Consider the following 24147-nt stretch of genomic DNA (forward strand, 5'->3'; position numbering starts at 1 on the left):
AATACCTCACCAATCCCCCTACCACCCCCCCCCCGCCCCCCCCCCCCCCCCCCCCCCGCCCCGACAATTTAAAAAATAATATATCTGAATCTAAAGCGGTCTTGTGTACCTAACTCCAAAGCAGAATGCATTGTGAAAATAAAACAAAGCAAACTACTTGAGTGACCTGAACAGGTCTGGCATATCGGATCTGTAAAGTGGAACGAAAAATCTGCTTTTACTGAAGCATGACTTTCAAAAGTAAAGTCGGTGGATCGAAATAAGTTATTTTCATTGATATAAAATGTCTTCTTTCTTAAATCTTATTCCGGAATCACAGGGGAAAATCCGAGATAAAAAGAAAGAATAGTGTCGTGGCCGTACAATTACTAATAATATACATACATCTCAAGATAACTGAGCGAAACACACAAAAGTCGCATCACTGTCATTCCTTAAATCAAAACCAAACCAATGATATCAATCTGATTGTGAGTCCAGCACTCGTTTGTTTGCAAAGTTGTGAAATTGTGATTTAAAAATGTATTATTACTTTTATTTTGAGGAAAGGAAGAGAGAAATATTACAGTTTCATCAGTGAAGCAAATATATATTTACAAAGTGCGTATGTCTGAAGAATTGTATATTGTACTAGAATATTCACTGTTATTTCTCTGGCTTTTAAATATCTTTTGTTTAAGTTTTCACTCCTAAGACTATATTGTATTTGGATAAAAGGTGAGTGTCTAACTTATCCCCTAATGTCAGTGAATAATATCGTCTAAGCGTGTCCGCCCCTCTTGCAACGGTGATAACACAGCAGCAGCGCTTTAATTATGGCCTTGATTTATATTCTATCATTTTATATTCAAATTCGAGTGTGTGTGTGTGTGTCGGTGTGTGTGTGTGTGTGTGTGTGTGTGTGTGTGTGTGTGCACGCGTGTGTGTGGGTGTGTGTGTGTGTGCGCGCGTGTGTGTGGGTGTGTGTGTGCGTGTGTGTGTGTGTGTGTGTGTGCGCGTGTATGGGGGTGTGTGTATGTGTGGCCGGGTGTATGTGTGAAAGAAAGACAAAAGAAAAGAAAAGATTATATCAGATGACCAAAATGATGAGACCACATACAAACGTTTCAAGCGCACAAAGCATTTCTTATAATCAAATGTGATGCAGTGCACCTTTTTTTGTGTGCTATATACCATAGTGTAAAAAGGTGGGCAGGCTCGATTGACAAATCGTAAACAGCCGCCGGGACGGGAGAGTTTGCAACAGGTCTTGCCAAAAGTGTTCCCATTTCTCTACTGGCCTCCTGTTGAGTTTACAAGCATATATCTGACATGTATCTTCATCCCTCCACCCTTCCCCGCGTCCCCCCCCCACCCACCTACACACACCCTGTATCGCTCTTCCTTCAGTCAGAGGTTTTGTGCTTGCGGTTTTGTTTGCGTATTTGAGAACAGTGTTGTAATAAATAGATTGATTTCTGGGTCTGCATTATCAAAGGGCAACCATGATGATATTGAGAAACATGATCTTTTTCGTGCTGTATTATGAAAAAGAACAAGTTAAAGAAGTTAAAAGAAAAAAACAGAACAAAAACTGCTTTGATACTTTACGATGCCCTAAAATGATCCCCTCCGAATGAATAAAGGCGTTGAAAGGGCACTGGGTAATGTCGTTTTCCCCAACTCTATAATCATATTAGAGAAATCTTACCAGTATTGATACTATTGTACAGTATTTAAGCCCGAAATGGCAGCAACCCTCTTTCGTCTTTTCTTCTTCTTAATCTTCTATTTTCTGTACATTTACATCGCGAAGTTCGAACTCAATGATAAAATACAGGCATGTACTTGTTAGGCACTGATAGTTGAATAATTGACCAGCCATCTCAACTTGAACTTTAGCATGAACCTAGCTTTCACAATTTGTCGATAATGGTTTACTGTTTGGGGAAGATTTACGCCTTTGTGGTCAAATTGCTGTGGACCTCTCTTTTTTATCTGCCCTTTCACCTGCTCATATCAGGTGCTGAAGACATGGACTGAGGTCTTCTACCAATTTAACAATAGGACTACCTAGGTTTCGTCTGAGATACGGTAATGGTGCTAGAAGGATGGTCATTATTTTTGTCTTTCTTAGATTTTGAATCTTTCGTGAATTGCATGACACGACAAAACTGCCAGCAATATCTGATTATTTTTGTACTGGCGCCACCACTATAACGTGAGGCTTGTCCCCAATCATCATATTATGTGGCCTTAGTCATGCCTCTTGTTTGCTTTGTGCCTAATTGCAGTTAAGACCATATATACCTGCCTCCTAACAGTACGCTTTATCTGGTTATCTTCACACCTTGTACAGAATATTTGTTCAAAGAGCAGGGTTTTGATCTTCGCTTCTGCACCTTCGAACAGAATCGAAGCTTTGAAACGTACTTCATGTCGATAACCATCATCTTCAGTGAGATAGGACTTCGAACATTATTTTGAATGGCCAGAGCCGGTTAATTGTAGAATATTTTGTCAAAGGTACATTTTTGATTGCCTCCTTTACACGTCACCTTGAAACCGAGTCGAAGCTTTGCCAACACCCATCTAATTCAGTATGATATGACTTTACACACTATTTTGAATGGTCAAATCAGGATACGTTGTTTACAATTTCTATAGCCGTCGTTGTCTTACATTTGACTCACTGTTATTTGTATATTATACACACGTACTTCTGAGTGACACAGAAAGGGGTGGCCTGAATGAATTTTACCCCTGACTTGACTGAGCTATGATATTAATTTTAGTCTCGCCAACCGCCTTCCCAGCCACTCACTCTTGCCATGTGTGTAAGCGTGGGTGGGTACGTGGGTACTGGGAGGGGGTAGAAAGATGTTTGAAATATGGATTCTGTAAAATTATTAGATTTATAGTTTGATTCTGTTTGGTCATCTTAATATGCATGTCTCATTGACATGCTTTTCAAATTGCATTGGCTGTAAACACCAAATTTAGCCTCTCCTAAAAAGCTGACACCTTACTGGTGATTCTAGCAGAGGACAAAAATGATGCGCAGCATCTTTCACGGAACAAAATCTTCAACGAGTAAGACTGACAAAGTCATTTTGTAAACGGTTAGTGCGCTTTATCAGAACCCCCCAGTATACCGGCGACCTCCGCCAACGCAGACTACAGACTGTAACGGAATATATTCTACTGCTAGCGTAGCAGTATAATATCTTTGCTATAACCTACGGCGCCTTCACAGACAGAGGGGAGCTGAGACACACTAGCTAATTGTGAGTATCTTTCTTGTAGGTACTTTGAGCGCGATGTCGATGTTTACAAGAAATGCCTCCGCTACCAAAGATCTTTGCCGCTACTCAGTTCTCTCAGTTCTCCGTGGCACCGCTGGATGGCTATTTATGACGCCTGCTATCTGACGGCAGATTGTGTGTCGCACGAGATCATCTGGCTGTTTATTTGACGGCGTCGATAAAGCATTTTCAGCATACTCCGACACTGGTTTCAGCACGTCTCATTTTCGTACGTACAGTCCAAAAACTAGAAACATTCTTGGCACACTATGGGTTATAAGGGAGCTGCAGCTGACTAGTTTAGTCAGTTTCGTGAGAACGCTCCTCAGTAAACATATAAATGAATTGTTTATTGATTTCGGAGCTGAAAGGGCAACAGCAAAAGTCATCATCGTACGACCAGCAGCTTAATTGTGCAAAAAAGTCGTATGGTACTGGAACTTTGCAAATTGATATAGACGATCATGTGATTACAGATGCAAGAGAGAGCGTGAGAGTGAGATAGAGAGAGCACCTATTACGGACACAAAGGGAAACAAGTCGCGTAAGGCGAAAATACATTTAGTCAAGCTGCCGAACTCACAGAATGAAACTGAACGCAATGCAATTTTTCAGCAAGACCGTATACTCGTAGCATCGTCAGTCCACCGCTCTTGGCAAAGGCAGTGAAATTGATAAGAAGAGCGGGGTATTAGTTACGCTGAGAAGGATAGCACGCTTTTCTGTACCTCTCTTCGTTTTAACTTTCTGAGCGTGTTTTTAATCCAAACATATCATATCTATATGTTTTTGGAATCAGCAACCGACAAGGAATAAGATGAAAGTGTTTTTAAATTGATTTGGAAAATTTAATTTTGATCATATTTTTTATATTTTTAATTTTCAGAGCTTGTTTTTAATCCAAATATAACATATTTATATGTTTTTGGAATCAGAAAATGATGAAGAATAAGATGAACGTAAATTTGGATCTTTTTTTTTTTTATTTTTTTTTTTACAATTTTCAGATTTTTAATGACCAAAGTCATTAATTAATTTTTAAGCCACCAAGCTGAAATGCAATACCAAAGTCCGACCTTCGTCAAAGATTGCTTGGCCAAAATTTCAATCAATTTGATTGAAAAATGAGGGTGTGACAGTGCCGCCTCAACTTTTACAAAAAGCCGGATATGACGTCATCAAAGATATTTTTCGAACAAAAGAAAAAAACATCCGGGGATATCATTCCCAGGAACTCTCATGTCAAATTTCATAAAGATCGGTTCAATAGTTTGGTCTGAATCGCTCTACACACACACACGCACAGACACACACACATACACCACACCCTCGTCTCGATTCCCCCCTCTACGTTAAAACATTTAGTCAAAACTTGACTAAATGTAAACAAGTCGCGTAAGGCGAAATTACTACATTTAGTCAAGCTGTGGAACTCACAGAATGAAACTGAACGCACTGCATTTGTTCACAATGACCGTAGTCCGCCGCTAGTGCAATAGGCAGTGAAAGTGACGAGCCTGTTCAGCGCGGTAGCGGTTGCGCTGTGCTGCATAGCACGCTTTACTGTACCTCTCTTCGTTTTAACTTTCTGAGCGTGTTTTTAATCCAAACATATCATATCTATATGTTTTTGGAATCAGGAACCGACAAGGAATAAGATGAAATTGTTTTTAAAACGATTTCAGAAATTTATTTTTAATCATAATTTTTATATTTTTAATTTTCAGAGCTTGTTTTTAATCCGAATATAACATATTTATATGTTTTTGGAATCAGAAAATGATGAAGAATAAGATAAAAGTAATTTTGGATCGTTTTATAAAACAAAAAATGTAATTACAATTTTCAGATTTTTAATGACCAAAGTCATTAATTAATTTTTAAGCCACCAAGCTGAAATGCAATACCGAAGTCCGGCCTTCGTCGAAGATTGCTTGGCTAAAATTTCAATCAATTTGATTGAAAAATGAGGGTGTGACAGAGCCGCCTCAACTTTTACAAAAAGCCGGATATGACGTCATCAAAGGTATTTATCGAAAAAAAGAAAAAACACGTCCGGGGATATCATTCCCAGGAACTCTCATGTCAAATTTCATAAAGATCGGTCCTGTAGTTTGGTCTGAATTGCTCTACACACACACACACGCACAGACAGACAGACAGACACACACACACACACACACACACACACACACACACGCACAGACAGACAGACACACACACACACACACACACACACACAGTGACACACACACATACACCACGACCCTCGTCTCGATTCCCCCTCTACGTTAAAACATTTAGTCAAAACTTGACTAAATGTAAAAAGGAAAATTAATATAATGACTCGAAGATAAAATCTCAGGTTTGGATAAGTAGAGCTTTGGCGCATAACTTTACCCAAAAGCTGGTGTATACGCTCGTACGTAATGATCATTTTGTGACGTATGTTGCTGGTCTGTACTAGCTGAACCCTTTGCCAGTTAAAAAACCCAAAAAAACCTGACAACTGGCAAACTGCGGCAAGTCGACGTACATGATGTCAGGGATTGGTTTGTATTAATGTCTTCTTCAAAGTTGCCAAAAAGGTGATACATTTTCGGAAATGTTCGGTAGTTTTGTATAGCCCTTGCTAAAAATGTTTTCAATTTGCCGAAATGAGGGTAAAGTTTTCGGCGATTTGAATTATGATTCGGTGTTTCACTGACTGCTAACACAAACCGACATTGCTGCACCAGTGATGCCTGATCGAGAGAGAAAAGCACCAGCTAGGGGTGCATTCACGTCGTTTCTAAAAAGGTCAGACCGCAGATGACCTAGATGTCACACTTGTGGCGTTCGGCACGTGCTGCGCTCGTACCGTCAGCAGGTGACGTTTGTCTCTTTTATTACATAGACCTCCGTGTCTTTCTCTCAGTATCTGTTTCTGTCTCTGTCTCTCTCCCTGTATCTGTAATGTCACTCTCTCTCTCTCTCTTTTACTCTCTCTATCTTTTGCTCTCTCTCTCTCTGTCTCTGTCTCTGTCTCTGTCTGTCTGTCTCTCTCTTTCGCTCTCTCTCTCTCCTTCTCCCTTTCTCTTTCTCTCTCTCTCACTCTCTCGGTGAGCGTCTTTGTCTGTCTTTCACGAGTCTATCTGTTCCTCCATCTTTCTCTCACTTCCACCTCCCTCCCTCTCCCCCTCTCTGTCTCTGTCTCTGTCTCTGTGTCTCGCTGTCTGTCTGTCTGTCTCTGTCTCTGTCTGTCTCTGTTTCTCTCTCTCTCTCTTTCTCTCTCTCTCTCTTTCTCTCTTTCTCTCTCTCTTTCTCTCTACCTGCGTTTATTTACCGTAACATGTGTCATCGGGGCTGAAAATCAAGCCACATACGACTTCTCGGTGTGAACAAATGGGTTTTGCCTCACTATTTTAGTTCTGTTTGTTGTAATCGAGGCAATCTAGAAGTTATCTGAAAAGATATGGAAGCATTACAAACTGCCATGTGTATGACATTCGTCGTCTGCCATCTTAGTGCTGATTTTCATCTACAGATAAAATGTGCTCTGCACATTTTTTCGTCTTCTTTTTATATGTGGCAATAGTTGCAGAAGGACTAATGCATTAAAAATGTGAAAAAACGAAGTCTTTCCTTCTTTTTTTCCAGAAAGAACGACGTACCGTACATAATAGTTTACATGGAAGTTACCTGGGTGGATTATGCATAGTTGTCTAACCACAGAGTAACAAAACAGTACATGAAGCGTTTTGCAATGGTGAGTCTAAGTTGCAAGAAAGGAGGGAGGTATATGCACTGCTTGCAAAACAAGTAATATACAGAGTCTTTGCTACAACGATTCAATCCTATCGGTTCGGTTCAGAAATGTTGCAAAAGGTGCAAAGAAAAGGGATTTCCAGTCAGAACCGCCTTCTGTAAATGCGTTAAGTGATGCGCACTGAAAATCTAAGCGATTTGCCGGATACTTTTCTACGCATACTCGGATCCAAACGTTTTGTCGTCTGTTAGCGAAGCGTACCTAGCCACCGAAAACTTGACAAATAGGTGTTTTGTGGTACTTGTTAGAATCATCGCTACTGACGTTTTTGTCACCGATACCAGTTGATCTCGCAGTTTGTTCTGCCATGCAACAATGTTTCGCCTTATTGGCGCTCCGTGGAAAACTACGGGTATTGTACGGTGGTATGTCCTTTTTGCGGATAAATGGGCGCCACTTTTAAAGCAGCCAAACCCCGTTTCCAAATGAGTAAAGTTGTATGCCGCGCTTTTCATGATCTCTCAGGATATTCTCGTTATGGCATGATTTATTAACGGGGAATTAACGGTTGTTGTCACGTTCTGTCCTTCCCACACACCTTCCCCAAAAGTCTGATGACCTGTGTAGGTTACATGCGAAGGTTTCACTTGTTCGGCTTCTCATTATCATGATTCTGATTTTTTCCAAAGACGGAGAACGACTGCCTACATTGCGCGATGATTGAAAACGGTCGAAATAGATGACAGACATATCTCTGCAAATTCAACAGCAATAATAATAATAATAATGATAATGGACATTTGCTATAGCGCATAATCATATATATGCTCAATGCGCTTTACATATTAATTTCTGCCGTGTGAGATGGAATTTTTTACACAATATATCACGCATTCACATCGGCCAGCAAACCTCAAGCCTATTAGGGCGAGCATTCACCTTTCACGGCCTTTATTCTAAGTCACACAATAACAACAACAACAACAACAAAAACAACATGGTTTCCAAGTAAGATTTTATGAGAATGTTGCTTTCGACTTTGGCTGTTCGCAAAGGAATCTGGAAGGTCCGATCCCACGGGCTCGATCCGCTGCAACCAGATTCAAATTCTTGACCGGGTTTCTTGGTGCTATGACATTTTTTCAAAGACAGAGTTTTCGGGTTTAAGACTTTGTAATAAGCTGGTTTCCTGCTTCTGCTTATTGTAATAAAAGTCTCTGTCCCTAATTAAGTACTTTCACTGGTGGCTTATGATATTCCAGCCATGCTTTTATATTTGCAAACACTTCATGCTTTATGACCTAGGACGTATTTATGCATCGCATCGCAACATTCATTGATATTTTGTGTTATTCTTTAGGTAAGACTTAAAGACATACTTTTTTGTTATCCAGATATTAGTTTGGAAGAGCTCAGTTTATTGACATGGCACTTTTTTTGTTTACAAAAATAATAATGGACGGGCTCATATTATTGAGCATAGTATCATACATCAAAATACACGTTGCAGTCATATTTTTCAGTTGATTATGTTACAGTTACCGGATAATAGTTATTGCTTCTATAAGAGTGTTGTTGTTGTACCGGAATGAAATCGACAGTTATTTGTCAACGTTTACCCCACAACACACCTTTCATTGCAGTTTCATCAGGCATGAACGGAAACGCGAAATGACTCAAGCCCGACCGGATGGGTGCCGATTCTCTGTCAAATAGGGACACTTTAGCGGAGTTGGTGGTGAATGGGGAGTTTCAGCCATTCCTAAAAGGCGGCTTAGGCAGAGACAGGTGTCAAAAGGCTGACAAAAGACTATTATATGACTGAAGGGTAACTGTCAGTCATCAATATAACACCAGACTTGGGAAAACTCCCGGCCGTGCTTCTCTTTTTCTCGGGATTTTTTTTCTTCTTTCTGTTTTTCTTTTCTTGAACACGAAGAAAGAGGGTCCGCTGGATTTTGGCTAAAGAGTGAAAGCCAGACACGGGATCGTTTTTATGCTCATTTGGACGAGTGGAATGCCTTTTCCGAAAGGTTGCTCACAATCGCGATTCAGCGACAAGTCAATGTAGCAAAACGTTTCTCATTCTTCCGTGGGTTTTTAAAGTATCTCTGGGCCCTGTTGGCGCTATTCGGTTCGCTCGTAGCCGTGATTGTAAAAAGCTTCTGAGAATGCTGTAGCCGCATTTGTTAGAGGTTTCTGTCAGTTTATGGTCCATGTGCGTAGTGGGTTAATTATGTGCGAGCAAGGTGTTTGTTTGCCAGGTTCACCTAGGGGATACCGTAAAGTAATTATTTGGCACACGTGCACATCATCACCTAGTTATATTGACAGAATTTGAAACGTTTTTAATCAAAGACAATAGGACCGGCTGATTTAGGGACACCACCGTTTAATGAATTGTTCGGCACAAGTGACAATTATTATGTTTTTTTCGTTCGGGATATAGACGTCATGATTGTAGCATTTAAAGAACTGAAGCAAACACTTGGTAAAACACACCGATTCGTTCAAATACTGGCTGATACTGGCTGTGGTGCGCGCGCGGTGTGCGTATGTGTGTGTGCGAATGCACCTACGTGTGCACGCACTTGTGTGTGCACGCGATAGTTTCTAGTTTGCGCGTGTGGGTGTGTATATCCAAATGCCAGAACCTTTTCTTCTCTTTTCTTTTCCAGACTTGCGAAAAAAGTCAGTCGGTGGAACGAGGGATAGACAGACTCTTGCCGTCATTAGGTTTCAAGACAGTAATGGAGTGTGTAAGGCAGAACTTGCTCCAGTACTTCGGAAACGGAAAGCAATTGAAAGAGAAAATGAAATTGCCGTGCTGTTGAGTCTGGTTTTACAGATAGTTAGCAGCTTGTTGAAAACTCCTAATTAACTGTCTAGCGAACAGCAGAACGATACAACGCTATTGTATGGTTACAAGATAAGACGCGTGAAGAAGAAGACGAAGAAGGAGGAGAGAGAGAGAGAGAGAGAGAGAGAGAGAGAGAGAGAGAGAGAGAGAGAGAGAGAGAGAGAGAGACACAGAGAGAGAGACACAGAGAGAGTCAGACAGACAGAGAGAAAGACAGGGAGAGAGAGAAACAGACAGAGGCACAGAGAGAGTTAGACAGACAGAGACACAGAGAGAGTCAGACAGACAGAGACAGAGACAGAGATAAAAATACAGAGAGAGGGATAGAAAGAAGACAACACAAAAGGGGAAAGAAAATAATAAAGGTAACGACCCGATGAGGAAACCTGCTGTTTTCTTAATGCCCATTGCTGCATGCGTCATTTCTCCGCTGCAGTGTTACGATGTTTGTCACTCTGCACTTTCAATCCTCCCAACCACCCCTGTCTCGATACGTGTTCCTTTCAACCGAAACAACAGACGTAGAAATGTGTATTTCTGGATGGGTACAGTGACGGGTATTGTTAATACAGGGGAGGGCTTGGGTGAAGGAACGGTGCAATAATGTGCGAAAGGCTTGCACATCCGTGTCAACGATAAAAACACTGGGTATTCTGTCAAGTACGAACTGAACACGCTGTCAAGTTTCCATTTTCCTTAAAGGCGTGAATCCGCCTGTTAAAACAGTCGTTACTATAGGAACATATTCTATTTTTGGACATAGATAATAATGATAATTGTTACACACTCGTTGCTTTTTCAGATATTGAAGAGCTCTCTTTCGCTCGCATCTAAAGATTTATAAAAAAAGCAACTGATGTAAATCTGGTACGACACAGCAAGCCATGTAGTATTCTCTTTTTATAAAAGAACATCGTGAACAATTAATAAAACAATAATGGGAAGTTGGAGAACTCCTGATGAAAAAACCCATAAAGGGCAAAGGACATGGATGTGAATAACAAATGTTTACCGGCGGATTCTTTGCAAGTTGCTTACCGGTCGATACCCCTTCAAGTCCCTTAAGATTTCCAGTATAGGCTCCTTGACTTTTTGACTTTATCCATATTGTATTTCTAAAGAGTGCATGTGTTAACGAATGCTTACCTTACAAGCACAATTACCAATGGGTTTTATGCTATACGACCTGAACCATCGGACCATTTCAACGACGTGGAAAATAGGGGCTTGCTGCATGGATAGCAGTCTGTCCTCAATATTTAACCACCCAGGCTGTGCGCCCTGGAGGTCCATAGTCTCCCGAGACTATAATCCATGCATGCCTACTAATCTTATGCAAATGGCCAAGAATCTTTCAAGGTGCCTATATATATCTTTTGACGTACTATTTCTGCAATCGCGTTTTTGACGTAATCATATCTCTCATTTCTATTTAAAACTTCCAAAGGTTTGAGGGCAGTTTCGGCCTTTTAAGCGGCGCTCTCATTATGAATATCTACATATATTGTTATATATTACTTACTGTTATAGCGAGTTGTTCTAGTTACAGTGAACACCCTTGTCTTTGATTCAACAGCAGTCCGAATTGCACGTGCCGTCAGTACTGACTAGCCTGTGTAAGTGCATTCGGCGCCGTGGGCCATCTGTGTCTGTCCTCGGGCTACTTCAGGGCCGCGAGTCAAAGGGCCCCTTGCTTATCTGACCATGACACTATAATTTATCCGTTGCTGCACATACTGCAAGTGCTTGTTTTCTCTTCAGCACCTGTCGCGTGGGCAGTACGTTTGTTTAAACAGAGAGTACACACAAACGTACACACGCTCGCATCTAAATCTTTATTTACGTCGTACTGCTGAGCAGTTTTAACAATTCATCTGTAATCATTTTTTTCTCTCTGAAAAGCTGAACGTTTTTATATCCAGCTCATTTCAATAACTCAAAGCTTAATTACAGTTGTTAAAAAAGGTCCAAGATTTCAGGTTTGTGGGGAGAAAGTAAAAAAAAGAAGACATAAATCTATTTCAATTTTTGCAAATAAACGTGTCGAGTTAAGCTAAACAAACTGGCTGAAAATAAACAAAGAAAAGTAAAAAATGAAGTGGAAGAGGATTTTACTCTAAAAGCATTTCGCGGAAGCAGGGGAAAAAAATCCATTCTTTTAAATCTTTTCAGTGGGTTTTTATCCCATTTCTGATTTTGTTTCTCCGCTGTAGGCAGCAGTGAACAACCAAGAGAATACTGCCAACCAACCAATTTATCAACCACAGTACGCATTCAACAATTTCCATTGAAGACCATGATGCGCATAGGGGTTTGCTGAAGGCCTACATGTGACACCGTCATCCTCCGAACCTTCTGTCAAACTGTGTGTGGTTTCTCTAAACACCCTCCAGTCGCCTTATCTGATTAATGTGCTTGTTTCCACCCCTGCTTATCGATGTATCTGCCGTGAAATGGGGGAGGAATAGGAGAAGATGAGCCTCCCCAGAAGATGAGCAGCGCTGAGAAATGGGGTTACCGGGGGGAGTGATGACTTAGGCTACTTTTCGTTCACCGTGTTTTTGCGGTCCAGGTTAAAACGGCGTTTGATTTGACCCCCGTTTTCTTTGGTAGACTTTGGTTCACTTATATTAGCAACAGAAAGTAAGTCAATGCAATAATTATGTGTGAGAGTATTTGATGATTTTTTTCTCAGTTATATTCAAGCGCCCGTATCGATTCAGTTTTATTTCTCTTCGACGTTATCATTTTGTTCAGTCTGCGCGGTCCAGCTGATTTTTGTGAACATCAGACTTTCTTGACGAAGGGAAAGTGGATTGACATAATGACAATTGTGACCCGCTCCAACAAAAGGATAACAAAGTCGCTGTGGCCAAACAGAGATAACAGCAATAAACCTGAGCCATGGCCAACATTTTGAATTTTGAGATTTTTGCATTTCTGCACTCTACCAAATGTGTTATATCTATTCTGTAAATATCAATTTCAGATTCGCTTTGCAAATATAATAAAAATGAGGTTTTATTGCACTGCAGACGAAAAATAAGCACCCTTTTAACCCCCAAATAATTGTTTCTTTCTTCACTTTTTTTTGACTTAAAACAAATTTCATTTTCATTTTTTGTGATGCATATTGAAGAAAAGTTTACATGTAATCATTATCAGTCACTTTAAGCTTTAGAAGTTAAACTAAAACCTGTTGCTAGGGATTTTTTGCTAAATAATAGACACTTGTAGTAAAGACCATCTGAAAGCTTGTTATCTTCACTTTCAAGGGATACCAAAAAGTCGAAATGTCAAAAATGATACTTTGTTATCCTTTTGTGGGAGTGGGTATTATTCGTAGAAGATCCATAACTTCGCTATCTCAGCGTCCTTCTTGTCTTTCTGTCTCTGTCTTTGTGTGTCTGAGTGGTTTGTGAATCTATCTCTTTCTCTCTCATCCTGCTCTCTCTCTTTCTGATCTTTCTGTCTCTCCTTGTCTGTCTCTCTCTGCCTCTCTGTCTCTGTCTCTCTCTCTGTTTGTCTGTCTGTCTGTCTGTCTGTCTATCTCTCTCTCTCTCTCTCTCTCTCTCTCTCTCTCTCTCTCTCTCTCTCTCTCTCTCTCGTACCTGTGTTTGTGTTTGATACTTGTATGAAACTTGTGTGTATACATGTACATATGTTTAATATGGAGTAGTCCCTCATCGGGCGAGAATATGGATGTAAAAAATAAAGCACGTTTGTATGCTTACTCCAGTACCTTAATAAACATTTGTCTTATCTTATCTCTTTCTCTCTTTCTCTTTCTCTATCTCCCCCCCCCCCCCCTCTCTTTCTCTTTCTCTCTCTCTCTCCTCTCCTCTCTCCTCTCTCTCTCTCTCTCTCTCTCTCTCTCTCTCTCTCTCTCTCTATCTCCCCCCTCTTTCTCTTTCCAATTCTACTTCTTCTTCCTTTACATTAAAACTAATGGCAACTCTTTTGTTCCCCTTATTCTTGTGAGGTTCAGTTGTAATTGTGGCTTGGGTGTGAAACCCCAATACCACCCCCATCTGAAGAGAAAGAACATAAAGTGGCATGGGGCTTCTCGACGGTTTGATGGCTGTGTGGGACCGAGGGGATACAGGGTGGTGGTGGGGGAGGGGGTTGAGGTGGGGGAGGCGGTCATCTCAATGAAACGACAGATGGCTGTAAGGTTAGCTGGGGTTGTTTGGAAATGTTAACAGATTTGCCTTGTGATCTTTACACACGTTTTTGTGTTTCTTTATCAGGTGCTTTGATAAGTGTATTTTATACGCATACAACTTTGTAGTATTTTAGTGGTGACAGACTTTGTGTGTAAGAAATGCCTCCAAGGAGTTTCCCTGGAACACACTATACTATTAAACAGATTTACTGACAGATTTACAGAGAACACTTAGTTCTTTGTTTTGCACAGGTTTCTTTGTAACAGAAGTAAACAACACAAATTCAGTAAGCTGCATTTTAAATCTTCATCATTACTTCTGTGTCAAACATTTGAACAAGGGATGTGAATAGTGATAATAAATATTTAAACTAGGAATAAACAGAAGAAGACAAATCAAGAAAGAACACAGGTAAAAGAAGGGGTCCTGGAAATTGTGTGTGCGTGTGTGTGTGTGTGTGTGTGTGTGTGGAGTGTGTGGTGTGTGAGTGTGGTGTGTGTGTGGTGTGTGTGTGTGTGTGTGTGGTGTGGTGTGTGTGTGTGTGTGGTGTGTGTGTGGTGTGTGTATGTGTGTGTGTGTGTGGTGTGTGTGTGTGGTGTGTGTGTGCTGTGTGTGCTGTGTGTGTGTGTGTGTGTGTTTTCAGGGATGTAAGGTATGTACGATATATGCAAAGGCGGTGGAGGAGACCTGTTGGAGGTTGAGCTGCGGTATGGAAGGGTAGGGCGGGATGGATGCGGGGAGGGGGGGGGGGGGGCAGATATCATTACAGCCATTACTCATCTTGTTTTACCGGATAACAAAAGTGTCACCGCGGAAATGTGACAAAATAATATACATGATTGTTTTTAGGTGTCAAGTCAGTGATAGTATGAGGTAACCTATGATCTAACCTTTAATCTTAGCTTGACAAGTAATGTATCCATGATATGTCATGATCACATGACAGAGAGAGAATGACAGACGGGGGGAAAACTGTGTGAGAGAGAGAGAGAGAGAGAGAGAGAGAGAGAGAGAGAGAGAGAGAGAGAGAGAGAGAGAGAGAGCTGAACTGAACTGAACTTTATAAAAACATTGTAGAGGTTTTTAGCAAAGCCTAATCTTCTTAAAAGAGAGAGAGAGAGAGAGAGAGAGAGAGAGAGAGAGAGAGAGAGAGAGAGAGAGAGAGGGAGAGGGAGAGGGGGGAGGGCTTGGCTCGGGAATGGATGGGGGGCTCGTGGGGGTCCGATGGGTGACGGGGTGGAGGGGAGGGGGGTGGCAAAGGAGAAGGATAGTAGTTAATTGAAACGAGAAAACAAACCATTCGATAATTTGCTGAACTTTAATGCATTAAGTGTCAGCTATAAAGTATTTTCTGTCGATGTAGCCCAAACTTATAAACCGTATCGGTTATCTATGTAGGCCTATGACCCTCCTACCCAAAGCGTATGACTCGCAACAATCTGTCTTCAAGGTGAAATGCTATAACTGAAAAAAGAGGCACTTGTCAACCAGGTGGCGATAATGACGACTGATGTGTAACCTCTACCCATCTGTCTGCTTACATCCAAACTGTGTACAGTTTTGTCTCACGCTTCAAAGAGAGCGACAATCACAAACATTTTGGATGTGGAAGATACCGTCCTTTTTGTGACTGTTGGTAAAGGCTTTTTAAACGGCATGACCTGCAAGAAAGTCTGGGGATGTATCTAAGTAGTTCATCTCTTTCTCTCCCTCTCTTCCCTCTGTCTCTTTCTTTGCCTTTCTTCTCTCTGTCTCTGTCTCGTCCTGTCTCTGTCTGTCTGTCTGTTACATTTCTAGCCTGCTGGTCCAGAGTAGAACAGACTCAGACCTATCCACTGATCTTGGAAATAGCCGATTGCTTTTAGATTTTAGATTAATGATAAGGCGACTACAAATGATCTTTATTTGTGAAAGTTTGGGACGAATCCCGGTGTAACACGAAATTTTTACTCCACGAAAAATTTACTCCGGAGTAAATATTTCGTACGAAATTCTTACTCCGAGTACACTTTTCGTACGAGAAAAGAACTCCCCAAGGCACGAAAAAATTACTCCCTCCACGAAATTTTTACTCCCCATTTTTTTTACTTCCACAAAAAATCTCGTACGCAAAAATGGGATGCGGGCGAAGGGATAATGCCAATAAGTGATCTCGCGCACACGAATGTCGCGCTACTCTCCAGTCCACCCCTTCCACCACCAAGACTAACAGGGGACAAGGGAGTAAACATTTCGTACACCTGGCATGGGAAGTTAAATTGCTCGTGTTGGGGTGAAGTAATTTATTCGTTTTTTATTCGTCAGGGGAGTAACATTTTTGAACAAAATGTTTACTCGGAACTCACCTGTCTTGGGGAGTAATTTTCTCGTGCAATGGGGGAGTGCTTTTTTCGTAAAGGGAGTAACTTTTTCGTACGAAATGTTTACTCCGGAGTAAAAATCTCGTGGAAGTAATTTTCTCGTGTTACACCGGTTCTTCTTCAACTTGGTAGAATGCCCAGGCCAGGTCTACAAAGTAAAAAAAAACAAAAAACAGACCTATACTATCCCTAGGACGATGCAGTTTTTCGTAACATTGCAGCCGTGGCTATATAATAACAGAAGGCAAACTGATGCACGAAGAAACTCACTCATTAAATTGAAAGGGACCAATTTGTTTTCAATAGCCATCTCAGGCGCAATAGCACAGTTGCTTTTGACGATACATTCCCATGTGTCTTTAATTTTTTCTTCGCCGAATGCGAGTTAAAAAATGAACAAACACCCAAGAACTTCAACAATTACCTTGCCAGCATTTACAGATTTGACCTTATTAACAAGAAATAACTCTTGAGAAAAAAACGCTTGTCCTGTTTTCTGCCTCCATAGTAAGTTCAGTTGAAACTGTGACGAAACTATCGACACAACCTTTATTTTGATGGGGGAAACAAGCTCTTGAGAAGGATATGCGCTTCTTACCCTTGTCAGTCTGTGTCGACTGCACGTTGCCCCCGTGGCGGGGAAATAAACGATGGATGAGAGCGCCGACAGCTACAGACACAATGTTAAAACAACTACCTGCCGCCCTGAAGATGCTCTCTCTCTCTCTCTCTCTCTCTCTCTCTCTCTCTCTCTCTCTCTCTCTCTCTCTCTCTCTCTCTCTCTCTCTCTCTCTCTCTCTCTCTCTCTCTCTCTCTCTATCTATCTATCTCTCGTATTTCTCTCCTAATTTCCGAGATGCTTTCTCCTGATTCTGACATCCTCGTGTTTAGTTCTTAGTCGGTTAAAAAGTAGACGGTTCGTATTTTGTCCGATATTACTTCTGATTACTCACTAAAACACGCAGGTCTACTATGAAACCATACTCCCAGTGTCCAGTAAACTGAGGTAAAACCCACCTTAAAATAAAACTTGAAAAAAAGGGCTAACATGAAAATCCAGCAACTTTCTCTTCCAGAATCTGTTTTGTTATTTTTAGAAAATTAACAAGAATCAAATAAGCAGCGTCTTAGGTTCGTCGGATCATTGTGCCAGACGTGAAGATCTTTCGAAAACTGCATCCGCCACCACTCATTTAATTTATTTACTTAATATAACCTCAAAGGGCCTAAGAGCAGACACACTTCTGAAAGGACTTCAGACTTTTGAAATCAGCAGAACAGCTGTTCAGTCATGGAGCAATGTCAAAAAAAGTAGAGCGAGAACAAGATTTCAAGATATTCTAACGCACTTACCTTAAAATATTTTTTCCATTTATTCTTGAGTCCAGATCCTTGACCTTTCAACCCGATGAGGCATATAAAGATAGCGGCAGATGTGTACGTATCTTCTGTGTTTACTTTTGGAGATAATCATGAGACCTCGGCTCGCACTTGTAACGCGTGGGAGAAACTGTTTGGGACAACAGTTTACGTAATTACTTGAAGTGTTTGAAAATGTAGATAATATTCCTCCTTTTTTTCCTTTTATTAGAAGGGTTTACCTTTTTAATGTTTGTGTGAACTGCTTTCAGTAAGATGTCTGACAGTGATGTCTTTTCTGTCAGTGTCGGTCCAAATGTATCTGGTTGCATTTGTTTCTTCATTTTTCTCTTTCGATGTCCGTCTGTCGTCGTCTGTCAGTTTTCGAAAACTATTACAGTTTCTTTTCTTTTTATGGGGAAGGGTTACCCTTTTTTTTAAATATATTTTTTATATTATATATATGTGTATAATAGGTGCTCTTGCAACTACTCCAGAGACTCACGTCTTATCTGTTCGTGTCCTTCCGAATCTGTCTTTTTGTGTCTCAGTTTTTCTAAGTTTCTGTATCTCGATGTCTGTCGTTGTCGGTCTCTGTTTTTTTTCCTCTGACCATACCATTCTTCACCGAACGTTGGAGCCACCCGCTCTACAGTCAGAACATAATCCATGATGAAGTACTCTCCGCAACCATAACGACAAATACTTCCACAAAAGACTGTTGCTGTACTACCATCATCAACGCAGCTCACACTACTTTCTACTTCAATCTGCTCTTCGTTATTTTTATAACCTTCATTGTTAATATCTATTGATTACCGGTATACCAAAGAAAGGCAGCCAGACCGGTTCACGAGTTTCACAAACAACATCATCACTTCTTCACCATTCTCAATCATCTTTATTAATTTCTGTTGCAGGTACCAAAGAAACATCATTCCTCTATGCCATCTCGTCAGCGGGGCTGGTTCACGAATTTGCACGTGCATGCAGTCAAGGGACGCTGGACCGGTGTACGTGTGACGAGTCTGACCCTGTGGAGAGCAAGAAGACCTGGTTGTGGGGCGGTTGCGGAGACAACATTCGCTTCGGGGTTCAGTTCACGCGACGCTTTTTGAAAAAGGCCCACAAGTCCGGCAAAGACATACGGGCTAAAGTGGACCAGCACAACAGCAGAGTTGGAATCAAGGTAAAATAAAAAAAAATAAAAAAGCAAAGCAAAGCAAAACAAAACAACAAACAAACAAACAAACAAACAAACAAACAAACAACCCCCTGCCAACAACCAAGCATCGAGACACAAACAAACAAACAATAATATACATTATGTGTGTATAGTTATTGATAATAATGTGTATGTAATTTGATAAATCATGTGTGTGTGTGTGTTTGTTAGCACACGTTTGTGCGTACATACTATCCGTATACAAATATCTTTTCTCTTTCGAGTTGGCTTAACTGTACAGAAAAAGGGCGGTTTGGGTTGTCCTGTCCTGTGTTCCCCTCCCGATTCGAAACACTTAATATATTCTTCAAGTATTCTTTCTCGACCAAAGCTACCTCCTGATCCCACATTTTATTCTTTATCTGTTTTGATCTCGGAATAAAGTTCCAACTCACATTACGCCGAGCACAAAACGATCTCTTCACATTCAAGGTACTTCCTTCTTATGTACATGATTATGCACAGCACTACTGACCTGTCTATGGTTTTACATGGGATAAGATTTAAGAGCATCCTTACACTTGAACATATAGCAAAAATCAACAGCTTTATAGCTGCCTCCTGCGCAGAAAGGAAATGTGTTGTTGAATAAAATTCAGAGATTTAGGTAAGCGTCAGTTACGAAATGAATTCAGTAAAAAATGTCAACTCTGCACAGAACAGAAGGAAACATATGTGGCCGAGTGGTAAGTGCGCTTGCCTTGGAAGCGAGAGGTTGCGAGTTCGACCCTGGGTCGGGGCGTAAGCAATTTTCTTCCCCCTTTCCTAGCCCAGGTGGTGGGTTCAAGTGCTAGTTTTTCGGATGAGACGAAAAACCGAGGTCCTTTCGTGTACACTACATTGGGGTGTGTACGTTAAAAACCCCACGATTGACAAAAGGGTCTTTCTTGGCAAAAATGTATAGGCATAGATAAAAAATGTCCACCAAATACCCGTGTGACTTGGAATAATAGGATAGTAAATATTCGCCGTAATGGCTTGATATTTACTGGCCGATGTGAATGCGTGATATATTGTGTAAAAAATTCCATCTCACACGTATGGTGCTTAGAGAACGTCAAGCGCTATATAAATCTCCCATATAAATATAAGGTCGACACATTTTGGTCTGTCTCGAAGTGGAAGCATGCATTTGTTCAATGGGAAAGTCTGGACGGACCTTACGTGATTTACAAGAAAGTTCATACGGAAAGGAAGGTACGTTCAACCATTCGCCCGTACTTCCACGGTCATCGGCCCCTTGAAATCAGCCTCCCCGAGCGTTGATCCATAAGCCGCGGCTACGTCACTCTGCGGACGCAGTGTGACGCTTCGGTGACGCCGCTCTCTGTCTGTGACGCTATCATGACATGGTAGTCACTGGTCAATTGCCTGACGGCTGACTCAACGCCAAAACTGGACACTACTTTGCTGGACATTACTTTGCCAAGCGTGAACCTCGTCCTTCTTCTTCGTACGCAACGCTTGGCATGTCCGCGGGATGACTGCAATGTAAAACGTCGTCGATACCGGTTAGGGTCTGGGAAGATGAAGAAATGACCATGGAAAGGTGGTGAGAAAGAGATAGGGTGTAGGAAACTCATGTGTGAGGGGTAAATTGGAATGGATGTCAGTTAGCGCGAGTGTGTGCAGGGAGAGGGGAGGTCATATGCCCTCTAAATCAAGCCATTCTTTTCCGGAAATTATGAGTGTTTGTCCGTCGTGTTTAGTATGGAAATCGTTCACATGATGTCGATGCCACTGCCAACCAAGTTAAACCATGAACTGGCTGTTCCCCCCCGCAGCCAGACGTAGACAAATAGGCAGAAAAATAGTCATACAAGTAGAACAGTCTATCAAGGTAGCTTCAGACACAACTTGACAAGAAGGCATGCTGGTATACAGGTAGACATGAAAAACGTACACCGAGAGCAAGGATGTCGTTTGGTGTCAGCAGTTGGCGATACGTCAAAACATATATCAAATCGCAGAAAACTTTGCCGACATTTTGGACTGAGATGCCGTGGTGGGAAAAACGAAATGCCAATGAAGCACTTTCGAAAATTGCAAAATAACTTTTTGGCAATTTCGCCAAAGGAAATACGTTCTTGCAACACTCTTCAAACAAAGATATTCAGCTGTAGAATATCTTTGCCGAAAGAGACATCGACCTCTCAAATGGCCTAATTTTCAGGCTGTCCTTCAAGCCGCTGTTCAGCAGGCGTTCTCACTTCACTTCCCGTCCTCTTAACTGAGGTTGCTCCCTTTTTCGCACCTAGTCGCCACCGCCTCCCGTTTTAGTTTCGGGGCTAAGACGTTATTTCCCCCTTACCCACTTGCCGCTGAACGGAGGTTGTTTGCACACAGCTTAGTTAATTTCCCCATACAATTCAGGCGGGCGACAGCAAGCAAATCATCACCTAAAGCCTTTTCTGCTTGGCCACACTGGTCCTCCCTGTTGGGAGAACAAATCTGTCTGTTGAAAGAGATCCTTGCACCTCGGCCTCCCTGTGCGACTTCATACAGGATGAGGTGAGGTGAGTGCAGTGTCGGGACTCTTAGTTTCTCTCAGCTTTTCTTGGGTATCGTACCACGGTTGTTTTCGTCGCATATATGGCTTGGATTTCGTCTACCGATAAGTTCCACTGAATATGTCGAAGATTTTTACAATAAGTCCTACCATGGATACCTTTAGTTCCTTCGGCCTTTATCACAGCGGAGGTGGACTTGGTGCAATTTCGAGACCAACCCTCTCTCGGCTTTTGACTTAGGTTTCTTCCCCCATTGATTCCCCACTTAGGTTTCTTCCCCCATTGATTCTCCATGTATTTAAAAGGGTTGCCCATCTTAGGTTGCGTCTACCGCCTAATCCCACCGCAGATGTCCTACATTTCTTCTGCACTAGTTCCACCAAAGAAGTGGTTGGTTTCTTCAGACACTGACAAAAGCTTCGCTTTCTTTATAAAGGCTGAGGTGAGTTGACTACAGAGCGGAGATCCTTGCGCACCTCTTACCACTGAGTTCCGACGAAGACGCATTGATGTCCTTCGGTGCTGAGTCCCATTGTGTATTTTATCTCTTCCAAAAACAAGCACCACTTCTGTAGCGACTAAATGAAGCTTGTTTGAGTTACGTGTTGTGTCCAAACGCTGCTTGACATCGACCCTAAGCGTAAACATCTTATCTTTCCTCCCACCAAATTCCCAACGCATCATTCCAGTGTTTTCTTCTTCTACTAGTCATAGCGCAGATGCCTCCAGTTCGTTCAGCCCAGTAAGACCCCCCCCCCCCCCCTGACAACTTCATACAGGATGAGGTGAGCTTGGCGCAGTGTCCGGAACAATCCTCTTCGGTGTTCTTGGGGTACATATCTCAGGGTTCTGTTCAAACGGAACAGCAGCTTTTTTTTTTTTAAAGAAACACTTTGTTTGGTTTACAGCAAGATAGACTAAGTTTTTTTGGACCCTTGTTCTCCTTAGCTCCCTAAACCTGCACCCTACTCCTTTCTTCCGCATCATCCAAACAGCCCAACCCCGATAAAAAGCAAAGATCGAAGCACAGTGACCTGCAAGAAGAACTGAGTGTTCTTTGGTCATTACTCTTCCCCACCTGTCTTTAGGCGGAGGCTATAATCAACTACTGGTGCACTGGAGTCATCCATGCACTGAGCCATCCCCACCATCAACAGGTAGGCTGTTGGCAATTTGCTGTTTGGGAAAACTGTCGGTGCACCGAGAAGACAGCCTAGTCGGGGTTGAAGAATGCACGCAGAGACAGCCGACCACACCCCAGCCTGAAAATCCTCTCAACCGGATTAGCAGTTGTACCAGTAAACGGAGGAAGCTTTGCCTTTCCCCCGTCAGCAACAAAATGGCCACGGCAGACTGAGACAGCTTGGTGACACGCTGAAAAGAGCTCACGACCTGTGGAGTGCCACCGGCTTCTCGGGTTAACAACAGACAAACACGACCTCAAAGTGCCTTCAGTGCGCCCTGTTTAGCGTCTCAATAGGCTCTCTTTTCTTTCGTCGTTCTAGCTCTTCTACGCTTGGCGTTGGTGTAAACGATTTAAACGGCGAAGAGAGTCTTCATACAGGAATTAATAATAAAAGCAGGAGGAAAGGGAGATTGAAAATGCGGGACTCAGTGAGGGGAGTGAAATTTTGCGCTGGGGGTATCATTCTCTCGAGGAGAAAAGAAAGTTGAAAAGAGGGAATAAAAGACTGCAAAATGCGAGGATATTTAGCTGGGGGTATCACTTCCTTTAACAAATATTTTCGCTGTCATTGTGCGAGTGGGCTCGACTGCGGTGGTTAGCCGGGTGGGGCACGTGCGGTTCGTTGAGTGATACCGTCGTTTGGGCATGTGATCTGTGCAGCTGGTTAAAAGCAGCGCTAAAGGTACCCGACTTAAAATGGACTCTTTTTGGGTGGTAAATAGTTCCTACGAAAAACAAGACACAGAATATTTAACGTAAAGAATAGAGGGCATTGTTGAAACCATACAGATGTAATAAGGATATAAGGAGGAAGGTTATTCGAATCTTTCTGCAGCTTCTGCTACAGTCATGCTGTGCTCTCTGTCATGTCATGTCATCTTCACACCACCCCTACCCCTCATTCAGTAACGTTGGTCAATTTTTATGCCATTAGCTTTCACGCATTTTGTTAAAATGCTTGGCCATCGCTTCATCCTCTCCTCATTCCAGATCCGCTCTCTCGTCTCTCTCTTCCTTTCTCCTCCTATCCTACAAAATCATTCTGCCATGAGTCTCCTCTTCTTCTGGCTCTTGTTCTTGTTCTTCTTGTTTGTCTTGTTCTTCTTGTTCTTCTTCTCTTTCTTCATCAAAAGTCTCTACTTCCTATTCGCAACGTTTGAAACTTGTCCTAAGGCTACTATCCCGCTGCAGTTAGTTTTTCTTCTGCATTTCTCACTTTCTTATCCTTAACAAATAAATCAGTGCGTATAGACATGGATCCGTAAGAGGAGAGAAACAGACAGAAACAGACAGAAATCCAGCCAGCCAGACAGACAGACAAAGAGGCAGGAGACAGAAACAGAGACATAAAGTCCAGATCTCAATTTCAAGCGTATTGTCCCTCACTACAAAAATAATCATATTTTTTCTCACACGCTGAAGATGCCGCGCTCATTGCCAGTGGAACAA

The 24147-nt window shown here is 41.9% G+C and overlaps 1 protein-coding gene across 1 annotated transcript in view; it reads left to right on the plus strand.

Moving 5' to 3' along the window:
* Positions 1-24147, plus strand: part of LOC138959572 (protein Wnt-9a-like) — a 63490-nt gene that overhangs the window by 25853 nt on the left and 13490 nt on the right. The window contains exon 4 of the mRNA XM_070331112.1: positions 18698-18966. Within this exon, the coding sequence (XP_070187213.1) occupies positions 18698-18966 (269 nt within the window). The remainder of the gene's footprint in view (positions 1-18697; positions 18967-24147) is intronic.

Source organism: Littorina saxatilis, linkage group LG2, assembly GCF_037325665.1.
Source record: "Littorina saxatilis isolate snail1 linkage group LG2, US_GU_Lsax_2.0, whole genome shotgun sequence".
Taxonomy (NCBI): domain Eukaryota; kingdom Metazoa; phylum Mollusca; class Gastropoda; order Littorinimorpha; family Littorinidae; genus Littorina; species Littorina saxatilis.